This window comes from Neovison vison, chromosome X (assembly GCF_020171115.1).
Source record: "Neovison vison isolate M4711 chromosome X, ASM_NN_V1, whole genome shotgun sequence".
NCBI lineage: Eukaryota > Metazoa > Chordata > Mammalia > Carnivora > Mustelidae > Neogale > Neogale vison.
The window spans coordinates 40,775,103-40,798,498 of NC_058105.1; the positions used below are offsets into that span (position 1 = coordinate 40,775,103).

Below are 23,396 nucleotides of genomic sequence, written 5' to 3' on the forward strand. Positions count from 1 at the left end.
AGGGAAAGAGAGAATGTCAAGCAGACTCCCCACTAAGCATGGAACACAACTGGGGGCTGATCTCATGACCCTGAGATCATCACTTAAGCAGAAATCAAGAATCAGATGCTTAATGGACAGCCACCTAGGCACCCTGGAAGCTCAGAATTTTTAAAAAAGACAGGGCTCCAAGAGTGTGTGAGGGTGTGTATGTGTGTAAGATTATTTAAGGCAGGGGAAGAGAGTGGAATAGTAGGGTACAAAACCTGTCCAGTGGACTATCACTTCAAGGGAAATGCTAATTTTTAAAAATAAGTAATTCAGTTTTAATGATGTCTTAAATATCTTTTTTATTAAGATTTTATTTATTTATTTGACAGAGATCACAAGTAGGCAGAGAGGCAGGCAGAGAGAGAGAGAGGAAGGGAAGAAGGCTCCCTGCTAAGCAGAGAGCCCGATGCGGGGCTTGATCCCAGGACCCTGAGATCATGACCCGAGCTGAAGGCAGAGGCTTAACCCACTGAGCCACCCAGGCACCCCTTAAATATCTTTTTTTTTAAAGATTTTATTTATTTTATTTATTTGTCAGAGAGAGAGAGAATGAGAGCGAGCACAGGCAGACAGAGTGGCAGGCAGGGTCAGAGGGAGAAGCAGGCTCCCTGCCGAGCAAGGAGCCCGATGTGGGACTCGATCCCAGGATGCTGGGATCATGACCTGAGCTGAAGGCAGATGCTTAACCAACTGAGCCACCCAGACGTCCCAAATATCTTTTTTTTAAACAATTTTTAAGGGCTTTGTTTATTTGAGACAGAGAGAGAGAGAAAACATGAGCAGGGGGAAAGACAGAGGAGAGGGAGAAGAAGATTCCCTGCTGAGCCAGGAGCCCAAAGTGGGGCTCAATCCCAAGACTATGGGATCATGACCTGAGCCGAAGGCAGACAGATGCTTAACCATCTGAGCCACTCAGGTGCCCTTAAATATCATCTTGATTGAGCTTGTACGTTTGGCATAACATTAATAAAGTGTAAAATAACAACACCACAATTCTCCTCTGCATGTACTCTAACAAATTCTCTTTTCTTGAATAACAAAACCACTGTCGGGGTGCCTGGGTGGCTCAGTGGTTTAAAGCCTCTGCCTTCGGCTCAGGTCATGATCCCAGAGTCCTGGGATCGAGCCCCACATCGGGCTATCTGCTTAGCAGGGAGCCTGCTTCCCCGCCCCCCTCTCTGCCGGCCTCTGCCTACTTGTGATCTCTGTCTGTTGAATAAATAAATAAAATCTTAAAAAAAAAAAACCACTGTCATCAGATGAACACAGTGTGTCATAGGTGAAAACTGCCAATGTATTGGATTCTTCATACAAAGCTGTTAAACTTAATAGTATTCTTAAAAGTACTGAACAGAACAGATATTGAAGGGGGCAAGTGAGGGAAAACAGGCTTCTTATGGAAAGAAACAAAAATAAGGTGAGAGGTATGTATATGTATTGTGGGGGGTGAGAAAAAATATATAAATAGTGATACAAAGGGTAAAGACAAATAGTTCATATTAAAATAGGAGAACGTCTTTAAAATTCTTTAGTGTTCAAGGTTATTTTACACATAAAGAAACCAATTAGTGTTAACAAGAAAGGACCACATTAACAATCATACAGGTTAGATATATTCAAAATGTCAAAGCAATTCTTTAAATTCTCATAATAACCTGTAAGTCATTTCTGTTATCAGACATGATTTGTTCCTATTGTTGCTACAGTCACACTATTAATGCTTTCTTTAGGATTTATCAATGCTATAGGAATATTTTGGGTTTTTAAAAAATAACTGATTTTTCTGATTATAAGTATAAAATATATTCAGTATATATATATATATAGGAAATTCAGAAAATACAGAAAAACATAATGAAAAAGAACAATAATCGCCCATAATTCTACCAATCAGAAATAGCCAAGGTTGACATTTTGGTGTATTTTCTCTTTAAAAGCTAAGACTATTTGGTTGAAGGCAGAACTTCACTAAGCTACTTTATCAGTTCATCTGAAAAGATAATGACTGGTATCGAAACACACACACATCAACAAGTGAGTTCTAGAACATCTTCTTTCAAAATTCCCAAAATAAATAGGGTTAACTCAAAATCACTGATTTGTAGTTAACTTGAGCATTCAAGCATTAAAACCAAGTAAATCACGCCTAGGTTCTGAACCTAACGGCCTCCACAAAGTCAGGCATGAATCATCAAACTTTCTTTTCCAAAGAAATCAATACTGTAACAAGCCAATTGGTTAAATTCAAGCAGCAAGTATGTGCCATGATATACAGAAAGACATACATACAGCTTAAAGAGAAAACAGAACAGGAAAGAGAAACAACAAAGAACCCTTGTGCTCTGCTTTGCTCATAGGGCTCCAAAGTGGGTGTTAACAGCAAAATGTGGCAACTCTGAACTGGCTTAGTAACTGCATCAAAAAGCACATGTCCTCTGTGCTTGTAAAGAACTCCCCTACAGTATGTAGCTAAGGACCCCCACAGGTAACTAGCTCCACAGCAGTGAAGGCCACAGTTTCTATGGGTGACTGAGTTCCTACCACATGTTGTAAGAGGTCACTCCCCCAGGACACAGAGTTCAAAAATTCTTCATCTTGGTGTATGAGTAGTCTTCTAGGGTTCTGGTATGGTTCTGTTTCTTGATCTAGGTGTTCGCTACACAGGCATGTTGACTCTATGAAAATCCACTGAGCTACAGACTAATGATTTCTGTATTTTTTGGTATATATGTTATACTTCAACAAAATTTGCAGATACAAAAAGTCTTCATCCCTAGATAATATTTGTGGTACCCTATCAAGTAAACTCTGGGCAAAACTCCAATAAATGGGATGCCTGGGTGGCTCAGTTGGTTAAGCACTGCCTTCGACTCAGGTCATGATCCCAGTGTCCTGGGATCAAGTCCCACATCGGGCTCCTTGCTCGGCGGGGAGCCTGCTTCTCCCTCTGCCTCTGCTTGCCTCTCTGTCTGCCTGTGCTTGCTCGCTCTCTCTCCCTTTATCCCTGACAAATAAATAAAATCTTTTTTAAAAAAAAAAACTCCAATAACTGTGTACAGTTCAGTGGCCATCATGAAAATGAAAAGCCATCTTAGCCAATGAGGTGCTACTTAACCAATCAACTTGGAAACTAGATGCAAACATTTGTGACAAAGACATCACCTATAGGAGTATCATGGGAGAAGAGGAACTAAAAGCACAAATCTCTCAAAAGATCAAGGCCACAACAGGCAATGCTTTTGGGTTAGACCAGATCACATTTATGGCCAGAATATACATTTAGGTAAAGCTCTGTAGAGAATCAGTTTTGTTTTAAATGTTCTAATTCATACTCCTCCCTGTCACCATTTCTGTACTTCCTTTCTGCCAGTTAATGAAAGAGAAGCTTGATCCCTACCCCCTCAGTCAAAAACCTCCCCCTTCAACTTACAGGGAAATCCTCTATTTTTAATTACATGCAGAAATGCTTACAATAACAAGTTGGATACAAAATTTTACATACAGTATATAATTATAATTCTTAAAATATATATGGAGAGCAAAAGAAAATGACAAAAAACACCCCAAAATGCTAAGTGGTTATATCTATGGATTTTTGTCTTCCTTCAAATTGTATTTTAATGCTACATTAATAGTCATAAAAACCACCCTTATGATCAAAGCAGGATATAAAACCCTAACTATACATGAAAAAGGAGACAAGAAATATTAATGGAACTATTGAATTTTATGCATAGCTTTTATTTTTAGTTTTATACTTTTTATATTTTCCAAGTATTCTGCAAGAAAAAGGATTAATTTTATAGTCAGAAATAACATGGAGAATGTCTTTGATACTCCCCTGTTTACACTTAAGCCTGGGAACGGAGATTAAATATGGAATTCTGTAGGAGATAACACATCTTCCAGAGACGGGGTGGGGGGGTGGGGGGGATGGGGGGTGGGGGGGTGGAGTTCTTTATGTGCTTAGAAAAAAATTTACTGATTGAGCTATATTTCTTTTAAAGGTTTTTATGTAATGGAATTCCACGTATCAGCAACATGTTCAATGGAAGCATTTTAACTGGAGAGATAAATTGAGTGCTGGTGTAAACCAAGTTTTTAAAACAAAACAAAATTTAAAAAACAGGGAAAGCTCAATGTAAATACTCATTCTATCTCGTAGTTACCTAGGTCATTTCATTATTAAAACCCCATAAACTGGCCTATGATGGTCATCACCTTAAAAATTAGGGAGCTTGTAATCTGGAAGCATTTGTAGTACACTCTTGTTCCACCTACTTTACCTTAATTATTTCATATATTCAGGCAAAAGCACAGTATACATACAATAGACCCTTGATAAATGCTCGATGAACTGAACTTTAAAAAAAATTTTACTTACTTATTTAAGAGACAGAGAGAGAGAGAGAGAGAGAGAGAGAAACCCAGCGAGAGAGCATGAGCAGAGAGAAAGAAACAGACCCCCAACCAAACAAGGAGCTCTGATCCCAGGACCATGAGGTCATGACTTGAGCCAAAGGCAGAGGCCCGGCCCAGCCAAGCCGACTGAGTCATCCAGCTGTCCCTCGATGAGTTGAACTTTAATCCCCTTCCCCATTAGATAATTTTCTAGTAAATCTTATGGCCCTCTGGCATTCTTGGGTACTTTTTTTTTCATTCTTGGGTATGTAGAGCAACTGAGCAAGCATTTTCAGAGCACATACAGTAGAAAGGTTCTCATGAGGAATATGAAAATTAATCAAATATTACAATCCAGTAGGAAGGCAAGACATATAAACACAGAACTACCAGCGAAATGCAAAACGTACTATAGGACATGGAGTGCCATGGGAGCAAAACAAAAGGATTATTTTAGTTTTGGTGTGGGCTGTGGTGGGAAGAGGAAAAGAAGGAATTGAGAAAGCTTCAAAGATGAGGAGGCATCTGTGTTGGGTTTTGAAGGATGGGTAAGTTTTTGGCCAGCAGAGCTGGGAAGAAAAGGGTATGGAGGCAAAAGCAGAAGTACTAACAAAGGAATAATAATGGGAAAGGACAGAAGGCATTTAAGGGTCAACATGAGAGAAGAGGTACATAAAGCTTTGAAAGTGTGTTGGGACCAGATTGAGTTCTGTGTGTCATGCTGGGAAACACAGTCTAAAATTTGTAAGTAATCGCCTTTGGAGCAATGGCATAGATGTGATCAGAGCTGTGTTCCAGTGGCAATGTGGAAGAAGAACTGGAAGAAAGGACTGGAGGGGGAGACTGATTAGAAGCCTAAGCATTTGTTCCTATGAGAAGACACAGGAACTTTTAAAAAGCAGGCTAATAGCCACTGAAAGGGAGAAGGGGACCTTATGTGAATAGACTTAAAGTGATAGAATTGTCTGGAAGTGGCAGTTATTTATCAGAGGTCGGTCTGCTGTTGGCCTGGGTGTGAATGCAAGAAGAGGTGTTAGATGAATGAATTAATAAAATAACAGAAATGAAACAAAGGAGAAGAGAGACAAAAGACTGCTTAGGAAAACTTCAAAGGAGTGATTAACAGTGTTAAAATATGGTACTTCTGGGGCGCCTGGTAGCTCAGTGGGTTAATCCTCTGCCTTCTGCTCAGGTCATGATCCCAGAGTCCTGGGATCAAGCCCCACATCAGGCTCTCTGCTCGGCAGGAAACCTGCTTCCCTGTCTTTCTCTGCCTGCCTCTCTGCCTACTTGTGACCTCTCTCTGTGTCAAATAAATAAATAAAATCTTAAAAAATATATGGTACTTCAGAGATATCAAGTTATCAAAGATACCAATTTGTTTAGAAATTGATTTTAAAATAGTACTTTATATTGTCAAATAATCACTACCCAGTCTCTTCTCATCCTCTTTTGAACCTCCCTATTTAAAAAAAGGTTCTTTTCGGGAGGCCTGGGTGGCTCAGTGGGTTAACCCACTGCCTCTGCCTTCAGCTCAGGTCATGGTCCCAGGGTCCTGGGATAGAGCCCCTCGTTGGGCTCTCTGCTCAGCAGGGAGTCTGCTTCTCCCTCTTCCTCTGCCTGCCTCTCTGCCTGTCTGTGACCTCTGTCTGTCAAATAAATAAATAAAATCTTTAAAAAAGAGGTTCTTTTCAATGTCAACATCTTAGGAAAAAAAGCAGGATAAAAATTAAATGTCATGTGGCTGAAAAGGGACTGGGTGATAAATCAATGTAAAAATTATCTCAAAGTCCTTTATGAAGAGGTTTGGTAGCTTGAGGGAGAAGTAGTTATATGAAAAAAGAATAACAAACACAGGTTTTGGCCCTAATCCATTGTGCCCCCAGATCATTTTCTTGCAAAGAATTCAGTTGACACACCCTATTCCTAAAGTGGTAAAGTTAGGATTTTAGGTAATGTGGATTTTGAAGTACTCTAGGTTATTCATCTTCGAATTATGTACTACCAACATCAGATTCCATTTTAGTTTTCTAAAATACATTTAACTATCTTTATTGTGATTAAAAACACATTTTAAGTAGTTTCCTATATGCCGGGCACCGTGTTAAACACTGTATTTGCATTATCTCATTTAATCCCAGGGATTTTCCTTAAAGATTTTGTTTATTTATTTGTCAGAGAGAGAGAATGGGCGCACAAGCAGGGGGAGTGGCAGGCAGTGGGAGAGGGAGAAGCAGACTCCTGGCTGAGCAGGGAGACCCATGCAGGAATCAGTGCAGGATTGATCCCAGGACCTGGGATCATGACCTGAGCAGAAGGTAGATGCTTAACCCACTGAGCCACCCAGGCATCCCTCCCAGCAATCTTATGAGGCAAGATTATCATTATGTCCATCCTAAACAGGAGAAAATAGAGACTTAAAGTAAAATGACTGGCCTAAGATTTTAAAAATACAGAAAGCCCCTGACTTCCAATGATTCAACTTAATGACCGTATCAAAGCAAAGTGCATCCAGTAGAAACTGTACTTCACATTTGGAAAGTAGGACTTTTCAGGAGCTAGCAATATGCAGGAGATACGATCTCCTGATGCTGGGCAGTGGCAGCCACCTGGGATTCTCAGTCAGACATGCGGTCATGGTGGTAAACAATCTGTACATTTATATCCCTTCTGTACCATACAAACATTCTGTTTTTCACTTTCAGTACAGGATTCAACAGATTACATGAAATAGCCCACATTTTATTACAAAGTTGGCTTTGTGTTAGAAGATTTTGCCCAACTATAAGCTAATTTAAGTGTTCTGAGCACATTTAAGGTAGGTTAGGCTGAACTATATTCAGTAGGTTAAGGTGTATTAAACACATTTTCGACTTAATGATATTTTCAGTGTGTGATGGGTTTATCAGGGACATAACCCCATCATAAGTTGAGGAGGTTCTGTAGTAAGTGGCAGAGCCCAACCTCTTAATATGTTTGACCTGTATATACAAGCAATTGTTTTAAACATCCCATCAGAGACCACCAAATCACTGACTTAAACTGCATGGTTTAGTCTCGCTTTTTTTTTTTCCCCACAGCCCTCAGGAATAATGCTTCTCCTGTCATGCCTTTGAATGTGTTTCAAGTCCCTGTAAATGTGTCATAGATTTTAAAGGTTGTAGCTCTGCTCAGGTCTTTGAATTAATTCATGTCTGCGCTTGTTGACGCAAAGAAAATTGTACAAGCAAGTACCTAGACCACTTCAACCCGTGGGCTGTGCTCGATTAGACAGCATGCAAGGTTCAGACCCATCTGCCTGGCAAAAACAGAACAGTTAGTTGCACAATAGCATGTCAACATGTCTCACTGTGACAGTCCTACATTTTACATGGCTTTCGTGTTTACTCTGAGTTTTGGTTGCTTATTTCATTCTCATACTTAAGATATATGAATAGTGGTTAACCTTGAAAACCAAAATTTTCTCCTAATTTTCTTCCAGGGTTCTGGATCAGTTTGACTGAAAAAAATACCCAGAGACTGCAAGAAAAACTTTAAATAAATATCTGTCATTTGCAATTATTTATCTGTGTGAATCAGGATTTTCTGGACACTTTCCAACCAAAATGAGGTATGGGAATAAACTGCGTGGCTTGATGCAAGGCTACAACCACCTTCTGTGATATTTTGGTTTACATAAAAACAGCCTTGGGGTGCCTGGTTGGCTCAGTGGGTGAAGCGTCTGCTTTTGGCTCAGGTTGTGATCCCAGGGTCCTGGGATCCAGTCCCACATATGGCTCCCTGCTCAGCAGGGAGCCTACTTCTCCCTCCTCCTCTCCACCTCAGAGGCTGCTCCCTTTCTTTCTCTCTCTCTCAAATACATAAATCTTTTTAAAAAAGATTTTATTTATTTATTTGACACAGAGAGATCACAAGTAGGCAGAGAGGCAGGCAGAGAGAGAGGAGGAAGCAGGCTCCCTGCCGAGCAGAAGAGCCCAGTGCCATGTGGGGCTCAATCGCAGAACCCTGGGATCACAACCCAAGCTGAAGGCAGAGGCTTTAACCCACTGAGCGACCCAGCTGCCCCTCAAATAAATAAATCTTTTAAAAAGCCTCATTTTCCTAACTGATTGCTCTTAAAGTGGAGTTTCTCTTCAATAAACAAAAGTTTTAAAGCAACTGCTCTAAACCAGTTAGTTCTGTTACTTGAAAGAAATTAGTCTTGTTCCCAGGCCTGTGACAGGTGAAAGTATGGATGTTCAGCATAAACTCAAAGAACAAACAATTTTAGCACCGGCTTTGTTGAGAGTGGGTAAAGAGAGTTTTCATAAACAACGACGACAGCAATGGCTTTTCAACATTTGCTGTCCCTTGTATAAATCAAGCCAATACACATTGAGTTAATCAACACTTAAACCTCAATCCCACCTCTTTGCCATGAAGATCCAGGATAAATTGTTTCTGACCAGAGATTACAATGAACCTTAAGCTTACTCTCAGGAATAAGCAAAGCAAAACACACAGAACTTGGAACAAATGTTCAACAACACACGTGCATGAAATGCAAAGTGATTTTCCCCCTGTGTTGAAAAGCTGTTTCTCTAGGAGTTTATGGAAGAAATGTGATTCTATACTTCAAGTAACTAGGTGGGATTTTGATGGCTAGTTGCCCTAATGGTAAAATTTACTATGGTTATCAAGTCAGGAAGAAATTTTTAAAGTCCCCAAATACTTTTCTGAGTGTACTTTAATTAGGTGGTCAATATTTACGGCTTTATTTCTACCTGATAGTATCCTGAAACAAAACAGCCATGGTTAGATTCAAACTGACAGCTGCATGAACATTTATTTGTATGTTTTTTTGCATCTTGTTAGCATTAACCTATTGTAACAACTAACTTTACTTGATTGTAATTGTTATCTGCTAGGTGGTTTTGATTTGTTATCTTTAAGAATCATGGCAACAGAAGTATCTCCATCTTACTGATGCAGAAACAGAGACTCAGTAAAGTTAAAGAGCCTGACCAAGGACACAAAGCTACTATGTAGTAAAAACAGAATTCATTTACTTGTGGAGCATAAGGGATAACATGGAGGACATTGGGAGATGGAGTGAAGTGAGTTGGGGGAAATCGGAGGGGGAGAGAAACCATGAGGGACTGTGGACTCTGAGAAACAAACTGAGGGTTTGGAGGGGAGTGGGTAGGGGGTTGGGTGAGTCTGGTGGTGGTATTAAGGAGGGCACATATTGCACGGAGCACTGGGTGTGGTGCATAAACAATGAATCTTGGAACATTGAAAAGAAATAAAATGTAAAAAAAAAAAAAAAAAAAAGAAGGGAACCCCCCCCCCCGCCAGAATTTGATACCCATTCTTGACTACAATGCCTGTGCTTTTCCTAGTGCACCATATGGTCTCTCAATAACGTACGAGTAAGATGTATGTAGAGAGCCTGGCACTCAGTGGGAGCTCAACAAAAATTAATTTTATTGTCCCTTAAAACTATTGGACAAATATAAGCTTATATTCTTAACAGAATTAGGATGAAAGCCCTCTAAATGGGGACTTATTAAAGGGTACTCTTCAATTCCCAATCACCCATGCAAATGAATCTCATTTGGAGGAGACAAAGTCAAACTTTTGCATTTAGGTAGCCAATGGAAACATAAGGATTTCAAATTTTGTCAAATCCTTCTTCTTCATTTTTATCAGGCTTTAAAAAGTAATTTCATTCAAACCAATGAATTATCAACTAAGAGAGATACAGCTGCTCCTTTAGCCGATATTCAAATCTAAGAATCACAGCACTTTAGAGCTGGAAGGAATCTTAAGAGTTCATGTAGTTCGCTTTTGCCTCTACACACACTGCCAGTTTGGCTTCCACCTTCTACCTCTCTACTATCACTTGGCTAGCGAGTAATTTGTACAAGGTCACAAAGCTGCTAGAGGCAAATAAGGGACTAAAAGAACTCAGATCTCCTGAGTTCCAACCCAGTGCTCTTTCCATTATACCACCCAGCCACTCAATGGGAATGCTCTCTCTAGGCTGGGCCAAACTCACACAAAACCTCTAGCACTTAAATAAGCAGATTCTGCTCCCCATTGATTCCCTAAAAGGCTAATCCTATCAGCTAGCTTTTCTTGAGAAGGATGGTGTGTTAAACTCTTTACAGGCGTTACTGCATTTCATCCTCAAGGCAAACCTGTGGGAGTAGTTCTTAGTTCTTTCCCTTTTGATTGACGAGGGAACACAGGCTCAAAGACTTCAAATAAGTTGCCCAAGGTCACAGGACTAGTTAGCAATGGAGCCGGAATTTAACCAAGGTCTGACTTGGGCCCCAGCTCTCAACAACTATGATATACTGCTACTATGTGTCCCTTCCCTTCTATCCAATTTTTTTCTCTGTCTTCTGGGGCTTATGAGCATACATATGCTAAGACTACCTTATCACAAATAAGGTTTCTGGAAGAACCACGAAAAAGGGGAAAACCCACAACATCCCCACAAAATGAAGGCCTACCCAGACTACTTTTCCCCCAAAGTCTAGGCCTTTGCTATCCTCAAGCACAAAGCTCTTCTTTTTCCGGTAACATTGATCACCTGTTTCACCACTCAATAACCTTAATCGGATCTTTCAAAGGCCAATGAAAGCAATGATACTGACAATCACTTGGGACCTGAGACCCCGCGGGGGCAGAGAAGAGCCCAAGAACTAGGCAAAGTTTCTGTTCAAACTGCAATGAGGTTACCAGGGCACCGTAACACAATCTCGTACCTGATACTAGGAAACATGGAGAGAAAAACAGGGAGAGAGGAGGGAAAACCCTGCTTTGGGCCCGAGGCTGTTTAACTGGAGAAGAGTGAGGAAGGGACTTCAGGTAGCCTTCTCTCCTGTCATGACTGCAAAGCCAGTGCCCACCAACAAAGCAGATAGTGCAAGGAGCCCTTGTGGAACACCAGGTAAAGGGGACGCAAAGAGCCCCAACAGTCCTCTCTAGTTGCCAGCCTCCACACTCCGTTTGTCTTGCCCTTTTCCACCAGACGGGCAAATCCTGGAGGATTTTCTCGCCCAACACCCCCTCCCCCCACGCAGGGTGAAATCTCGGGAAGGAGAGGACCCTACCTCACTCGGTGGGGACAGAAAGGGCACTCGGTTTCCCCTCGGAGCAAGACAGCACCGAGGAAAATAAGGGGAAAAAAAAAAGGACAAAAACTGGCCTTGGTAGGGGGTTGATGGGGCTCAATGTAGTAGCTGCACTCACCCGGGTGAGACATGGGGATGACCTCATTGCGGGTCCCCGGGAAGTTAAAGATGACGGCTCCAGACGCCCCTCTCTCGTAAGCCAGGTGAATCTTGTCGGCGAAGGTGCAGCCCCCGCCGCGCTGGATCAGGGCCAACCAAGAGACCTGCACGGAGCTTCCCCAGTCCCCCGGGACCGTGGGCACTGTGAAATTCGTATGCGGGTTACAGGCGTTGAGCGCCCCCGGCCCGTCGGGCGGCACCAGGACCCCCGCCACAGGCTCGAGCGGCGAATCCTGGCCGTACACGCCCTCCTCGCTCAGCTCCCACACTGTGCGGTTCACTCCGGTGTGCGGAACCCGCCAGGACACGTTGAGGTACGCGGTCCACACCGCCTCGGCTCCCCGGGAGCCGGGGGCATGGGGGCTCAGAGCCAGCAGGAAGCACCACGCCAACAATCGGGAAAAGCCGCAGCCGCCGCGACATAAGACCCCGGCCCCGGGCGGCGGCCCCATGGCTCGCGCGCTCTGCGGTTCCCGAGGGCCCCTGGCACGCGCCTTCCCGGCTCTCGGCAGGACCCCGGCCCGGCCCAGGTGCGCGCCAGGTGGGGAGGGGCCGGGGAGGGGCCGGCGCGCGCGGGAGCTAGGTAGGAGCCCCGAGGCACGTAGTGTCCAGCAGAGCGGTTGCGGCAGATTCAGCTCCTCGCGTCTCCGGTCTTTCTCCGCTACTGCTGCGGCCGCGTCGGGCTCTGGGGCTTTAGCAAGAAGCTCCGCCCAGACGACTGGGGGTAGAGGTGGCTGGGAGGGAGGAAAGGACACTGCGGGATCCGCCTCTTAAAAGGGTAGCGGGATGGGCAGGCGTTAGAGTAGGCTCTCGGGCTGTGTGGCCAGGGCCAGGTATGTCTTGGCGTGTTGTTAAAAAAAAAAAAAAAAAAAAAGACAGGCCGGGAGCTAGAGAATCTGCGACCATAAAAGCTCTCGGATAGGATCTGAGTCCGTTTTGGATTGCGAGAATGGGTTTTTCGCTCCGAACATTTGTTTAAAGGCCGTTTCAGTCTTAGGCTGCTAGAATGTGAAAGTACTTCTAAACAGCACAGATCCGAAGGGTCTGAGTTGGAGTCAAGGGAGTTTTGGGTAGGTGGGTGGTGCTGGGGGCAGGCTGGTTATTGATTCTCTTGGGGGGGGGGCAGGAATAGCTCATTGTTACTTTTTTTTTTTTTTTTTTTTGAACCTTTCTCCTTTCCTGCTCCAGACGGGCGTCGTACCTGGGTGTTTTCTTACGCTTACCTCATGCTAAATAGACTGCATCTGAAGCCCCTTCTGGAAGTAATCTTAGTCCTCAGAAAAGAATTACCCTTTCCATACACCTCAAAACTGAGCCTCTTTTCTTCATCTTTCACAAACAGGTTTACCAAATCTATACATCTGCGCCATTCCTGACCTTAACTACACAGTCGTTCCTCACTTCCCACCAACCGAAAGGAGCCTGGCTCACCTTGGTGATTCACTCATGGCACTGTTGCGTTATGATTCTTCCTTTCTTTAATTGTACAAGTTTTATCTACCCTGTCAATTGCATTTAATAGGTGCTCCAGAAATATGCATCGGATTAAACTAAATTAATACACCTGTTGTACGACAGGAATGGATAACTTTTGGCCTTGGGGAAATTACTTCTCTGTGCCTCAGTTTCCTCATCATCTGTAAAATGGGGATAATAATATCACCTACCTCAAAGTTGTTCAGACAATTAAATGAGTTTGTACATGTAAAGTACTCAGAATTGTGCTTAGCAGAGTGTAAAAAAGATATTTGTTAAATACTGTTATTACTAAACAGGGTCAGGGACCCCACCCTACCTTTTAAATGATTTTAAATTTGTCACTTTGAGATAATAATAAGAGATAATGACATTCAGGATGTTTTAGCCACTTTTTCAGTACAAAGGGATACAATTCACTTTATCTAGCCCAGCATTTGATCAGTTCCCTATCATTCACTCCCCTCAGTCCTTGGCCCAACACTTACTTAATCAGTATTATTCCCAAAGATTAAGCATGAGACAATTCTTCACTTGGTACTCTGATGGCTTGAGAGAAACCTGGAGGAAAACTAACACCATAACTAAACATCCCCTGGAATCCAAATAAATAGGCAGTTCTATGAAATATAAACCCTATACACTGAAAAGGACGTTTTTATGTTAGAGGTCAAGGCTGGTATAGGAGGCCAATAGCATAGCACCCCCAACTACTGATGATGTTAATCTCTGGGATAAAAATTATCGATGGAGAAAAGAAAAGGTAGGATCAATCATCTCTAAGAAATGGTACAATTCCAGAAATTGTCTGAAGTTGTTGGCGAAGAACTCAAAATTCAGTGAATATTGCCTGCATGGCAATCAACTATATTGTATTTTAATGAAACACTATGTTTAAAATTAAAGAGATCTGTTATAAGACATCTACAAAAAAATGAATGTTTGGAGAGATGTTTCTTAGTATCCGTTCTTAAACAATTATTTATGGTCCATCAACTGTATGCCAGCCAAGGGCTAAGTGTTGGGGTAGAAAAGAAATAAGACATTATTAGCTTTTATGACACAAACAAGCAAACTGATAGTTGGAGTATAGGTGCTATATGTATATAGGGTAAACGCTATAACAGAGGTGTTCACAGGGCAGTAATGGGTAACAGAAAAGAAGAACCTCACCCAGACTGGGAAGTTAGGAAAAGCTGCCCAGAGGAGGTTACACCTGTGCTAAGCTTGAGAGGGTTAGCCTTCTTAGGCATTGAATAATACGAGGGAATGAATGCACTGAGGCATGAAAGTGACAATGCTGGGAGACAGCAAGTACTACAGGCTCTATAAACACAAAATTGTTGGAACCCAGAGTACAAGACATAAAGCTCTACAGGTACACAGAAGTCAGTTCTCGAGAGTTCTTTCATTTAAACTAGAGAGTTTGTACTTTATCCAAAAGCAAGGAGTAACACAATCAGGGTTTACACATGGAGTAATATAATCAGATCTGAATTTGAGAGATCGTTATGGCTTCTGTGCGAATAATAGCTAGGAGAGGACAAGACTAGAAGCAAAGAGCCCAGAGAGCATGTTTTTGGCAGTGCTCCAGGTGAGAGATGAAGGTGGCCCAGTGCAGACTCCAGGAGATGAAGAGAAGTGGATAGATCGGAAGCATGTTTTGGAGGACGAAAAAGAAGGAAGAATTGGGGATTGCTCTGAGGTTTTTGGCTTGGAAGACTGAATGGCATTCAATCAGGAGGAGGGTTTTAAATGTGTAGAAAGGGTAGGAAGAGAGATGAGCTCTCTCAGGACCTGTTGATCTTGAGGTGCATATGATGTAACTAGGTAGCACTGGCTGGTGGGCAGTTGAATTTTCTGATTACTGAACACCCACCAAGTAAAAGCCACTGGAGAGGTGTAGGTATACAGAGACCAAGAAAAAAAAAAGTCCCTGCCCTCAATGAGTTCACAGTTTAGTAGGAAAGTCAGAGGTAAACAGGTAATAATAGTACAGTTTAATAAATGTTATGACTGAGAAAAACTTCGGTTGCTATGGCAACATGGGTATGGCTGAGTCTTTAAGAACAAATAGAGTTAATCAGGCAAAGAGAGTAAGGGTATTCAGGCAGAGGCAATCGTCTACTACTTGAAAACACCAGGAGCATTCAGGAAACTAATGTTAATTAGTCAAGTATGGCTGGGACACAAGTTGCAAAGGGAGAGCCAGAGGAGGTGAGGCTGGTCAAATAGGTCGTGCCAGAACATGAATGGTTTGGAAAATTGTGCCAGAGGGTCTCAACTTAGTGCATATGTGCATACATGCACGCACACACACACACACACACAGGGAATATGGCAAAATGATAACAACTTCTGAGTCTCGATGGTGGGTCTGTAGGTGCTCACTGTATTATTTTTTCAACTTGACTCTGTATTTAAAGCATTTTGCAATGATGAGTTTTAAATTATGAATTTATATGGAAGTCAGTGGAGCAAGTAAATGATTATTGTCAAATGTAGGCTTAATAGAGCATCTGGGTTGTTCGAGGACAAGACAGGAGGCAGAGTGACTAGTGAGGAAACTAACCTCCACAGCACTGTTCTGGAGGTCTAGCCCAGCTGTGGAGATGGAGATAACAGATGATCAAAGCTTGAAGACATGTACCGTTAAAATCATCCTATGAACTCCCCTTGCTATGGGTCCATTCTCACAAAGCAACCTTTTGTCCTTTAGTGCCTCACGTAAATATGCCTACAGGGAGATAATGCACTGATCAGCAAACACTAGTATCTGGTCCACTTGGAAGTTATACTTCTCATTATAAATTAATCAGTTGGCATTCTGGCGTATATATTGGTCTCTTGTGAATTTGGCGAACTGTGAATCAGTCCCCAGGAGCCCAGTTTCTGGTTATACAACCAATCAAATTTCAAAGCCTACAAAGCTAGGAGCCAGACTGTGCATCATGACTCCATCAAAGTCCTTCCCCTCTGTGGGGACTTGTCTGGGTAACTCCATGGCTTTCTCCAATCACATCCCTCTGTCATGCTGTGATTTCTTTTCAAACCGCAACAGAGTCTTGATGCTAACAATGAGGTCTGTGGATCAGAAGCATCAGCATCAGCATCAGCATCAGCAGGGAGCTTGTGAGACATGAAGAATCTCCGGGCCCACCCCGAGACCTGCTGAGTCAGAACCCACGTTTTAACAAGATCCCCAGGTGATTTGTACACGCAAGTAAGTCTGAGAAGCCCTGGGGTAGACTTGAGTAGTCCTGATGTGTAGCCAGCACCCAGCCTCTGCTTGAAAACTCCCAGTGTCCGAGTTTACCACCTCCCACAGCATTGCATCCTGAAGAGTGCTACACTTTTCTTGCTGGAAAGTTCGTGTAAGCACAGTTTGATTTTGCTTCAGTCCCAGGCTTCACCTTATTCATATATATATATATATATATATATATATATATATATATATTCCTTATACCCTCAAACCAAATATCCTAGCCTGATGTATTCCCTCAGGGCCCTACCATCCCTAAGGCTAATTAATAACAGCTACTATTCATCAAGCATTTACTATGCACTTTACATGCACTACCTCATTTAATTCTCACAATCATCCTTTATTGTTCCCATTTACAGAAGAGGAAACTGCCTCAGAGAAAACTAGCAAGCTGCTTTAGGTCATATAACTAGTCCCAGAATCAGGATGCCAGTGCAGTTCTGACTCTTAAGTATTAATAGCTGATAACAACTCAAGATCTTCCCTCTGGAGAGTGGCGTTCACATTTTAAAGATTTATTTATTTATTTGAGAGACAGAGATCACAAGTAGGCAGAGAGGCAGGCAGAGAGAGAGGAGGAAGCAGGCTCCCTGCTGAGCAGAGAGCCCATGGATGTGGGGCTTGATCCCAGGACCCTGGGATCATGACCTGAGCCAAAGGCAGAGGCTTTAACCCACTGAGCCACCCAGGCGCCCCACATTTTAACATCAGCTTATACCAAAGGAAGTTCAAGGGAAATGTTTCTTGTGTGCATTTCAGGCCCTATAACCCGTGAGGGAGACACACTTGGGTCAGGAGCCTTTCTGAATTCCTCAAATCCTACTACAAAGGCTAGCCCTGCCAAATATTTGTATCAGCAATACTGAAACGAAAGCTGCCCTGAGTGGCGCACCGTCTAATAATGACCTAATAATAAGCAGAGCAGCATCCTGCAAAAGCAACAGAAGGGCACCGCTGTGGCCAATTGAGTTTCCCGTCACACTGAGTTTCTGCACCGGCACAGAGATGGACGATAGCGTTCAGCCTTTAATATGTCTGCAAGAAATGAGACATCACATCTGGCTTCTTACCATTAGATAAATGGCAAGGCACCATCTGGGACAAATAGTGTCCTGGCATTTAAGCAATGTTGTGGCTATTCAGCTCCACAACATAGGTGTAGACAATGCCTAGAGAGGGGATGGCAACACATTTCTGCCCTAGGCAGCTGTTCTGTGGCTAGCAAGAAGAAACTGATGGGGAGTGTGGAGAGAGAGAGCAGCCAAACAAAACAAAAAGTCCAAAAGAGGAAGGAGTAGTATACTTTAAAATAACATCGTTTCTGAGTGCAGGTACATTTCGGTCAGCTCAAGTGGGTACACAGCCATTAGAAAATGGGATCTTTTGAAACCAAGCTTTCATGCACTCAAAGAATTTCAGAGAGAGGTTTTACAAGAGGGCCACCGCTGTATTTGAAGCAGTCTTCTCATATCCATAACACTAATAGCTACCATGGAGAAGCATCGAGAAAGATCAGGTACTTTCTGCCTATGAGGCAAGCATTATGTGCTACCTGTTCCAGAAGAAGAAACTGAGGCTCAGGTTTAGTAACTTGCTGAGGTCATCCATGGTAACCAAACCGCAGAATTGGAATTTGATGCCACGTCTTAGTACAAAGCTACACTCTTCCCAATACACCTCTTGCCACTCTGTCCAACAGTGCCTTCAAAAGTAGAGGCAGGAAGGCAATGTATTTACTGAGAATCTACTATGTGCCAGACAATTTACATGCCTTAATTCTATCAGTTGGTCCCTACAACAGGTAATGAAATCCCATTATAATTATAATTATTATAATTCCCATTTTTTTTCAGATGAGGAAGATGAGGCTCAGAAAGGTACGGTATCTTGCCTAAGGTCATACAACCAGTATGTGGCAGAGCTGGAACTCACATTGCGAGTATGACTCTAAATTCTATGCCATTTTCACTCTGCCCTACTACCTTTCCACATGCACAGTAAGGTTATTATTAGAGGGTAGATAGAATGGGTATTTTCTTCCTTTTTTCAAATTACATACAGTTAGCTACTGTATAGTACATCATTAGTTTTTGATGTAGTGTTCAATGATTCATTAGTTGCATATAATATTCAGTGCTTATCACAACATGTGCCCCCCCAATAAGGAATGGGTATTTTTATAGCCACATCCAGTGACATGCTTTAGTATAATAAGAACCCCCTCACCAGAGTGCCCTGATTTCCTGCTGTGCAGCCCCCAAATTCCTAAACAGTGATCATGAAAGCACATTGAGTCAAGTGCTTCATTGTCATTTATTAATGCCTACATCTTCCACTGAGCACACCCGCACCATGTGTATGGAGAGTAGCGCCTGAACCTGTGTCACCTGAAGAAAGGGCATTTTGTGTCCATTGATGAAAACTGCTACACAAAGGAATTGTACTGATGGAGGACAATGCAGAAAATTTGTGCTAAACTGCGTCAACTTTGTTGCTACTAGGGAATCACATCAGCTATCTTGAGTTTGGAGAGATGACTGAGGGGATCCCAGATTGCTAAAGAGGAACAAGGGTGGGGAAGAGCCCAAGGTGTGGGGGCAGGAAGGGCTTCAGGGGAACATTAGGCAGGGTTGGTACTGGGGGCAGAGGGTGGGCGGGAAACAATGGACTCCAGTGGGAGTAGTTCTTATCCTCCACTGCCAGTATCAGGACAACCTTGTTGGGAAACTCATCTGGTCTCGGGCAGTCTCCTCTCATGCCTTTTCAGGTTTTTCTAGTAAGATGAAGATTTCAAAAGAAATAAATCTGTGACCATAAGAGATTTACATAGGTGCTATTGAAAGAGAGGAAAGCAATTACTTGGGGGAAAATGGGAGAGAAATAGGTGGGGTTTTTTTCTTTTTTTAAGATTTTATTTACATGTCAGGGAGAGCGAGAGACTGAGAGAGTAAGCACAAGCTCTCTTATGGGGAGTGACAGGCTCACCGCTAAGCAAGGAGCCGGATTCGGGACTCCATCCCAGGACCCTGAGATCATGACTTGAGCTGAAGGCAGACGCTTAACTGACTGAGCCACCCAGGCGTCCAGAGAAAAATGTTTTTAATGAATTTGCCCTACAGTTATGAACACATATTTGAGCTTTACTTCCTACCCATTCCTGCTACGTAGTAGACTAGATTCACAGAGCTCACCCATTCTAACCTCTGTTGTTCTTTTTAACTTTGCTGTTGACTGGTTATGTGACACGGAGGAAGTTTCTCTTTCTTCTTGATCAACTATAAAACAGGGATGATAATATTGCAAAATTACGTAGCTGTGTTTTGAACCACGTAATGTTCCCTCAGATTAAAGCCTAACAAATGGGCTAGTCTATCTAAAGAAGTGTCTCTGATCTTGCCACTGCCTAGGACAAATAACAGGAGGGAGTGCGCCTGGCAGGCAAGGATAGATCTGTTTGCTAAGTTAGCGAGGATGGGAGTTCTTAAACATGTACATGGGCAGTGAGGCTTTTGTTTAACCTATGGACAGAATGGGATTCGTTTTTTAATAGGAACATAATTTGGTAATTCCCAGTAGACCTGGGATTTCTGAAAAGTAATTTAAGAATAAATGTACTTATATTGTATCACAATCACCTACCGAGGCCAAGGCTTGTTTTTTTAGAAGCTCAAGTCTGCCTGAATGTGGGCAAAGCAGCCTTTGTATTCCAAGGGGCAAAGTCACAAATTCACAGCTGCCAGCTATATATGCATTAGGATTAGCCACAACTGGCCAGGGCTCAAAACTGATCAAGAACATGTGGATTAGCCACAATTGGCCGGGGCTCAGAACTGATCAATAACACATAGTAAACAAGTATTTGGCAATAAGTGACAGGGTGCTATCACATAGTTGAGACAACTGAAATCGGCCGGCTTACTGCTCAAAATTCACACAGTAATTAAGTTCTGTCACATCAGAATTAGATAAGTGTTATGGTTATATTGGTTGCAGGAACCAGGCAAGGGACAAGCAGGCCTTCAACAAAAGGGTATTTTGTGGCTACAAAACTTTGGTTTGCCTTCATCACAAATCATGCGGTGTAAAGCGTAGGAACTTTAACGAGGAAAAATGCTACCGGGAACAACCAAAGGGGGGAAAATGCCCAGATCCACGGACCACAGCACGCTCTGGAATCTACAAAATCCCTTCTCCCTTGGCAGACAACTTCCAGTTAGCAGGGGGCAGGTTCCCTTTTTTCCTAAGTTGTCTCTGTGTAACTTTGGGGGCAGATAACATCAGTATACTTCATGTTCTTCATAGCAAACTAGTTCAGATGCAGAAGTCAGTGACTGCTTAATATTCTGGATGTTGTCAACTCTCGAGCCACAGAAGGCCTTTCACTAGAGGCAATGAAGTGGCTCAGTAATGTTTGCTCTTCGTGAGGAAAAAAAAGAGCAGAAATTGAAAGCCTGAAGCTCTTGTTTGTTTGAAGAAGAGGCTCGTCGAGTTTACCTTCAATAATCTCACCAGTTCATTAAATGTCTTCGTTTTTCGGAGGTGGGGATGGCTGAGGTGTTTAGAGACCTGACAAGAGAGCATATGTTTGGACCCTACACACGGTGTTTATAGTGGAGCACCCTGCTGATTTCAGGATCTGCTATTTGGTTGGATTCAAGATGGGATGAAAACCTCCCACACATTTCAACTATCAGTTATGCCCCTCATAGGCATTTTCGGCAGAGATTTCTAAGTTCCAAGACAGAGGTAATAGTAAAAAAAAAGAGAGAGAGAGAGAGAGAGAGAAAGATTGTATTTATAATGTCTGCTTTCTTTTTTTCACAGAATCCTGTCACTCCAATTCGTGTTAGGTAGCAGTGAACAAGCAAAGGAGAAGCAGACATTCTGGGGGGAAAGTGCCAGATTAATTCCACCTGATTGCTGCAGTCAGTATATAAATTTAGGAATAAAACATTTTTTACTAACTTTGACCCTCTGGACTCTCTGACATACAAAATTTTAAGCAGTGGTATCATTGGGCATGTAGGAATTATAATTTTCTCTTTTGGAGTTTCAGTGATTTAAAGGAAAATTCACCTGTTCTCTAATTTTCTCATTAGAATAATAAATTTTGGGGGGCGCCTGGGTGGCTCAGTCAGTTAAGCATCTGCCTTCAGTTCAGGTCAGGATCCCCAAGGTCCTGGGATAAAGCCCCACACACTTCAGGCTCCCTGCACAGCAGGGGAGCCTGCTTCTCCCTTTACTTCTGCCCCTCCCCCGCTTGTGCTGTCTCTCTTGCTTACTCACTCTCGCAAAGAAATAAATAGATCTTTAAAAAAAAACAAGAATAATAAACTTTTTTTAGAGCTTTTAATGTCTACAAAGTCTTATGACAGTGTCGGGGAAGATTAAAAAGATCAAAGCAACACAGTCCATCCATTAAGTATCTCAGGCTACTGGGGGTAAATTGTTTCAGGAAAAATTTTGTGGGCCCTCTTTGTTTTTGCCTGCATGCATCTAGATTATCAGCAATACAAGCTTTAATTAAAAGCTTCATCCAATCTCAAATGTCTACTAATGGAGAAGTGATATTAATTTTCTTTTAGACTATTATAAATAGCCTTCTAATTGATCTCCCTGCTTTTTGTCTCTCCGTCCACGTCATCCTTCATCTTACTGCCATATTATGCTTTCCGAAACATAGCTATGATTCTGTAACTTCTTGTTGCATATTAAATAAAATACAAATTTCTAAACTTAAAAAGCTAGTCCCACCACAATCGAGGGCCATCTGACTACTGCTTCCTTTATGCCTTCACTGTATGTGACTGGACCTGTATTATATAGGTAGCATCTTCCAGACTCTGCTACATTTATTTCCCTACATATCTATCACCTCCATTAGAGACTGAGTTCCTTGAACGGGGGCCACATATTTTTTCTTTTTGGTAGCCCCAGCTCCTACCCTGGCATGTTAGAGTACATTTGAAGAACGAGTAAATGATTGGCCTGACCCGAAGGGCAGGCTATCTATCTGGTATGAATTTTTCCCATTGTTTTCAAGGTATAGTTTACACACTGTAAAACTTACCCTTTTTAGTGTATAATTCTGCATGTTTTAACAAACATACAGTTGTGTAGCCTCGACCACAATCAAGACACAGAACACTCTCATCACTCCTCAACTTCTCTTGTGTTTTGCTTTTATAGTCAAAACCCTGCCCCCTCACCCTTACCCTGGCAACCCCTGGTCTGTTTTCTGTCCCTATGGTTTCACTTTTTCCAGAATGTATTTCCATTCAGTATGTAGCTTTTTGTGTCAAACTTCTTTCACTTAGAAAAATGCATTTGATATTCATCCATGTTATTGCGTTGGCATGACATTTAAACAAAAGAGTTGTCAAAGAGATGGGTGCTGTGAGGGGGTACACAGTCTTGTGTGAGTATAGAGACAGGAATGTTTGCTTCTGACTCAAGGAATTAGAGGAGATTTCATGGAGAAAATAACATCTGAGTAGGGCCTTAGGGGACAGGTGGGGTTTTTATAGGTATGAATGAGGAGAGAAGATAGATCAGGAAAGGATATAGCAGGAACAAAAGCTCTAAGTCAGGAAACAGCAGAATAGGTTTAGAAAACATTGTTTCACTTAGGTGCCTGCTCAAGAGGAGGAGTAGTGGGAGACAGGCCCAGAAAGGTAGGTTAGGACTTTGTTGACCTTGAGTACCTATTGAGGAATTTGATCTTGATTTTATGAAGCAGTGGTCAGCCATTGCAGGTTTTTGATTCAGATTCTTTTTTGGGGAGAGTAATACTTCTACCCACAGGTAATTATGCTGCCCACCAGGGCTGAAGTAGATTGTTGTTCTCTGTCAGGGTGAGTAGACAACTGTGACTCTTAAAACAGGACAACAAATCACATTGAAATATATCAAAAACACACCAAAGCTATAAAATGTCT

The 23,396-nt window shown here is 42.3% G+C and overlaps 1 protein-coding gene across 2 annotated transcripts in view; it reads right to left on the reverse strand.

Moving 5' to 3' along the window:
- RNF128 (ring finger protein 128) overlaps positions 1-23,396 on the reverse strand; it is a 115,454-nt gene that overhangs the window by 51,260 nt on the left and 40,798 nt on the right. Inside the window, exon 1 of one of the 2 annotated variants that reach the window (XM_044235469.1) lies at positions 11,674-12,181. The exons of the other annotated variant lie outside the window; for it this stretch is intronic. Coding sequence (XP_044091404.1) covers positions 11,674-12,166 — 493 coding nt within the window. The 5' untranslated portion in view covers positions 12,167-12,181. Of the gene's footprint in view, positions 1-11,673; positions 12,182-23,396 lie in introns of those variants that run through there. 2 annotated transcript variants of the gene reach the window in all.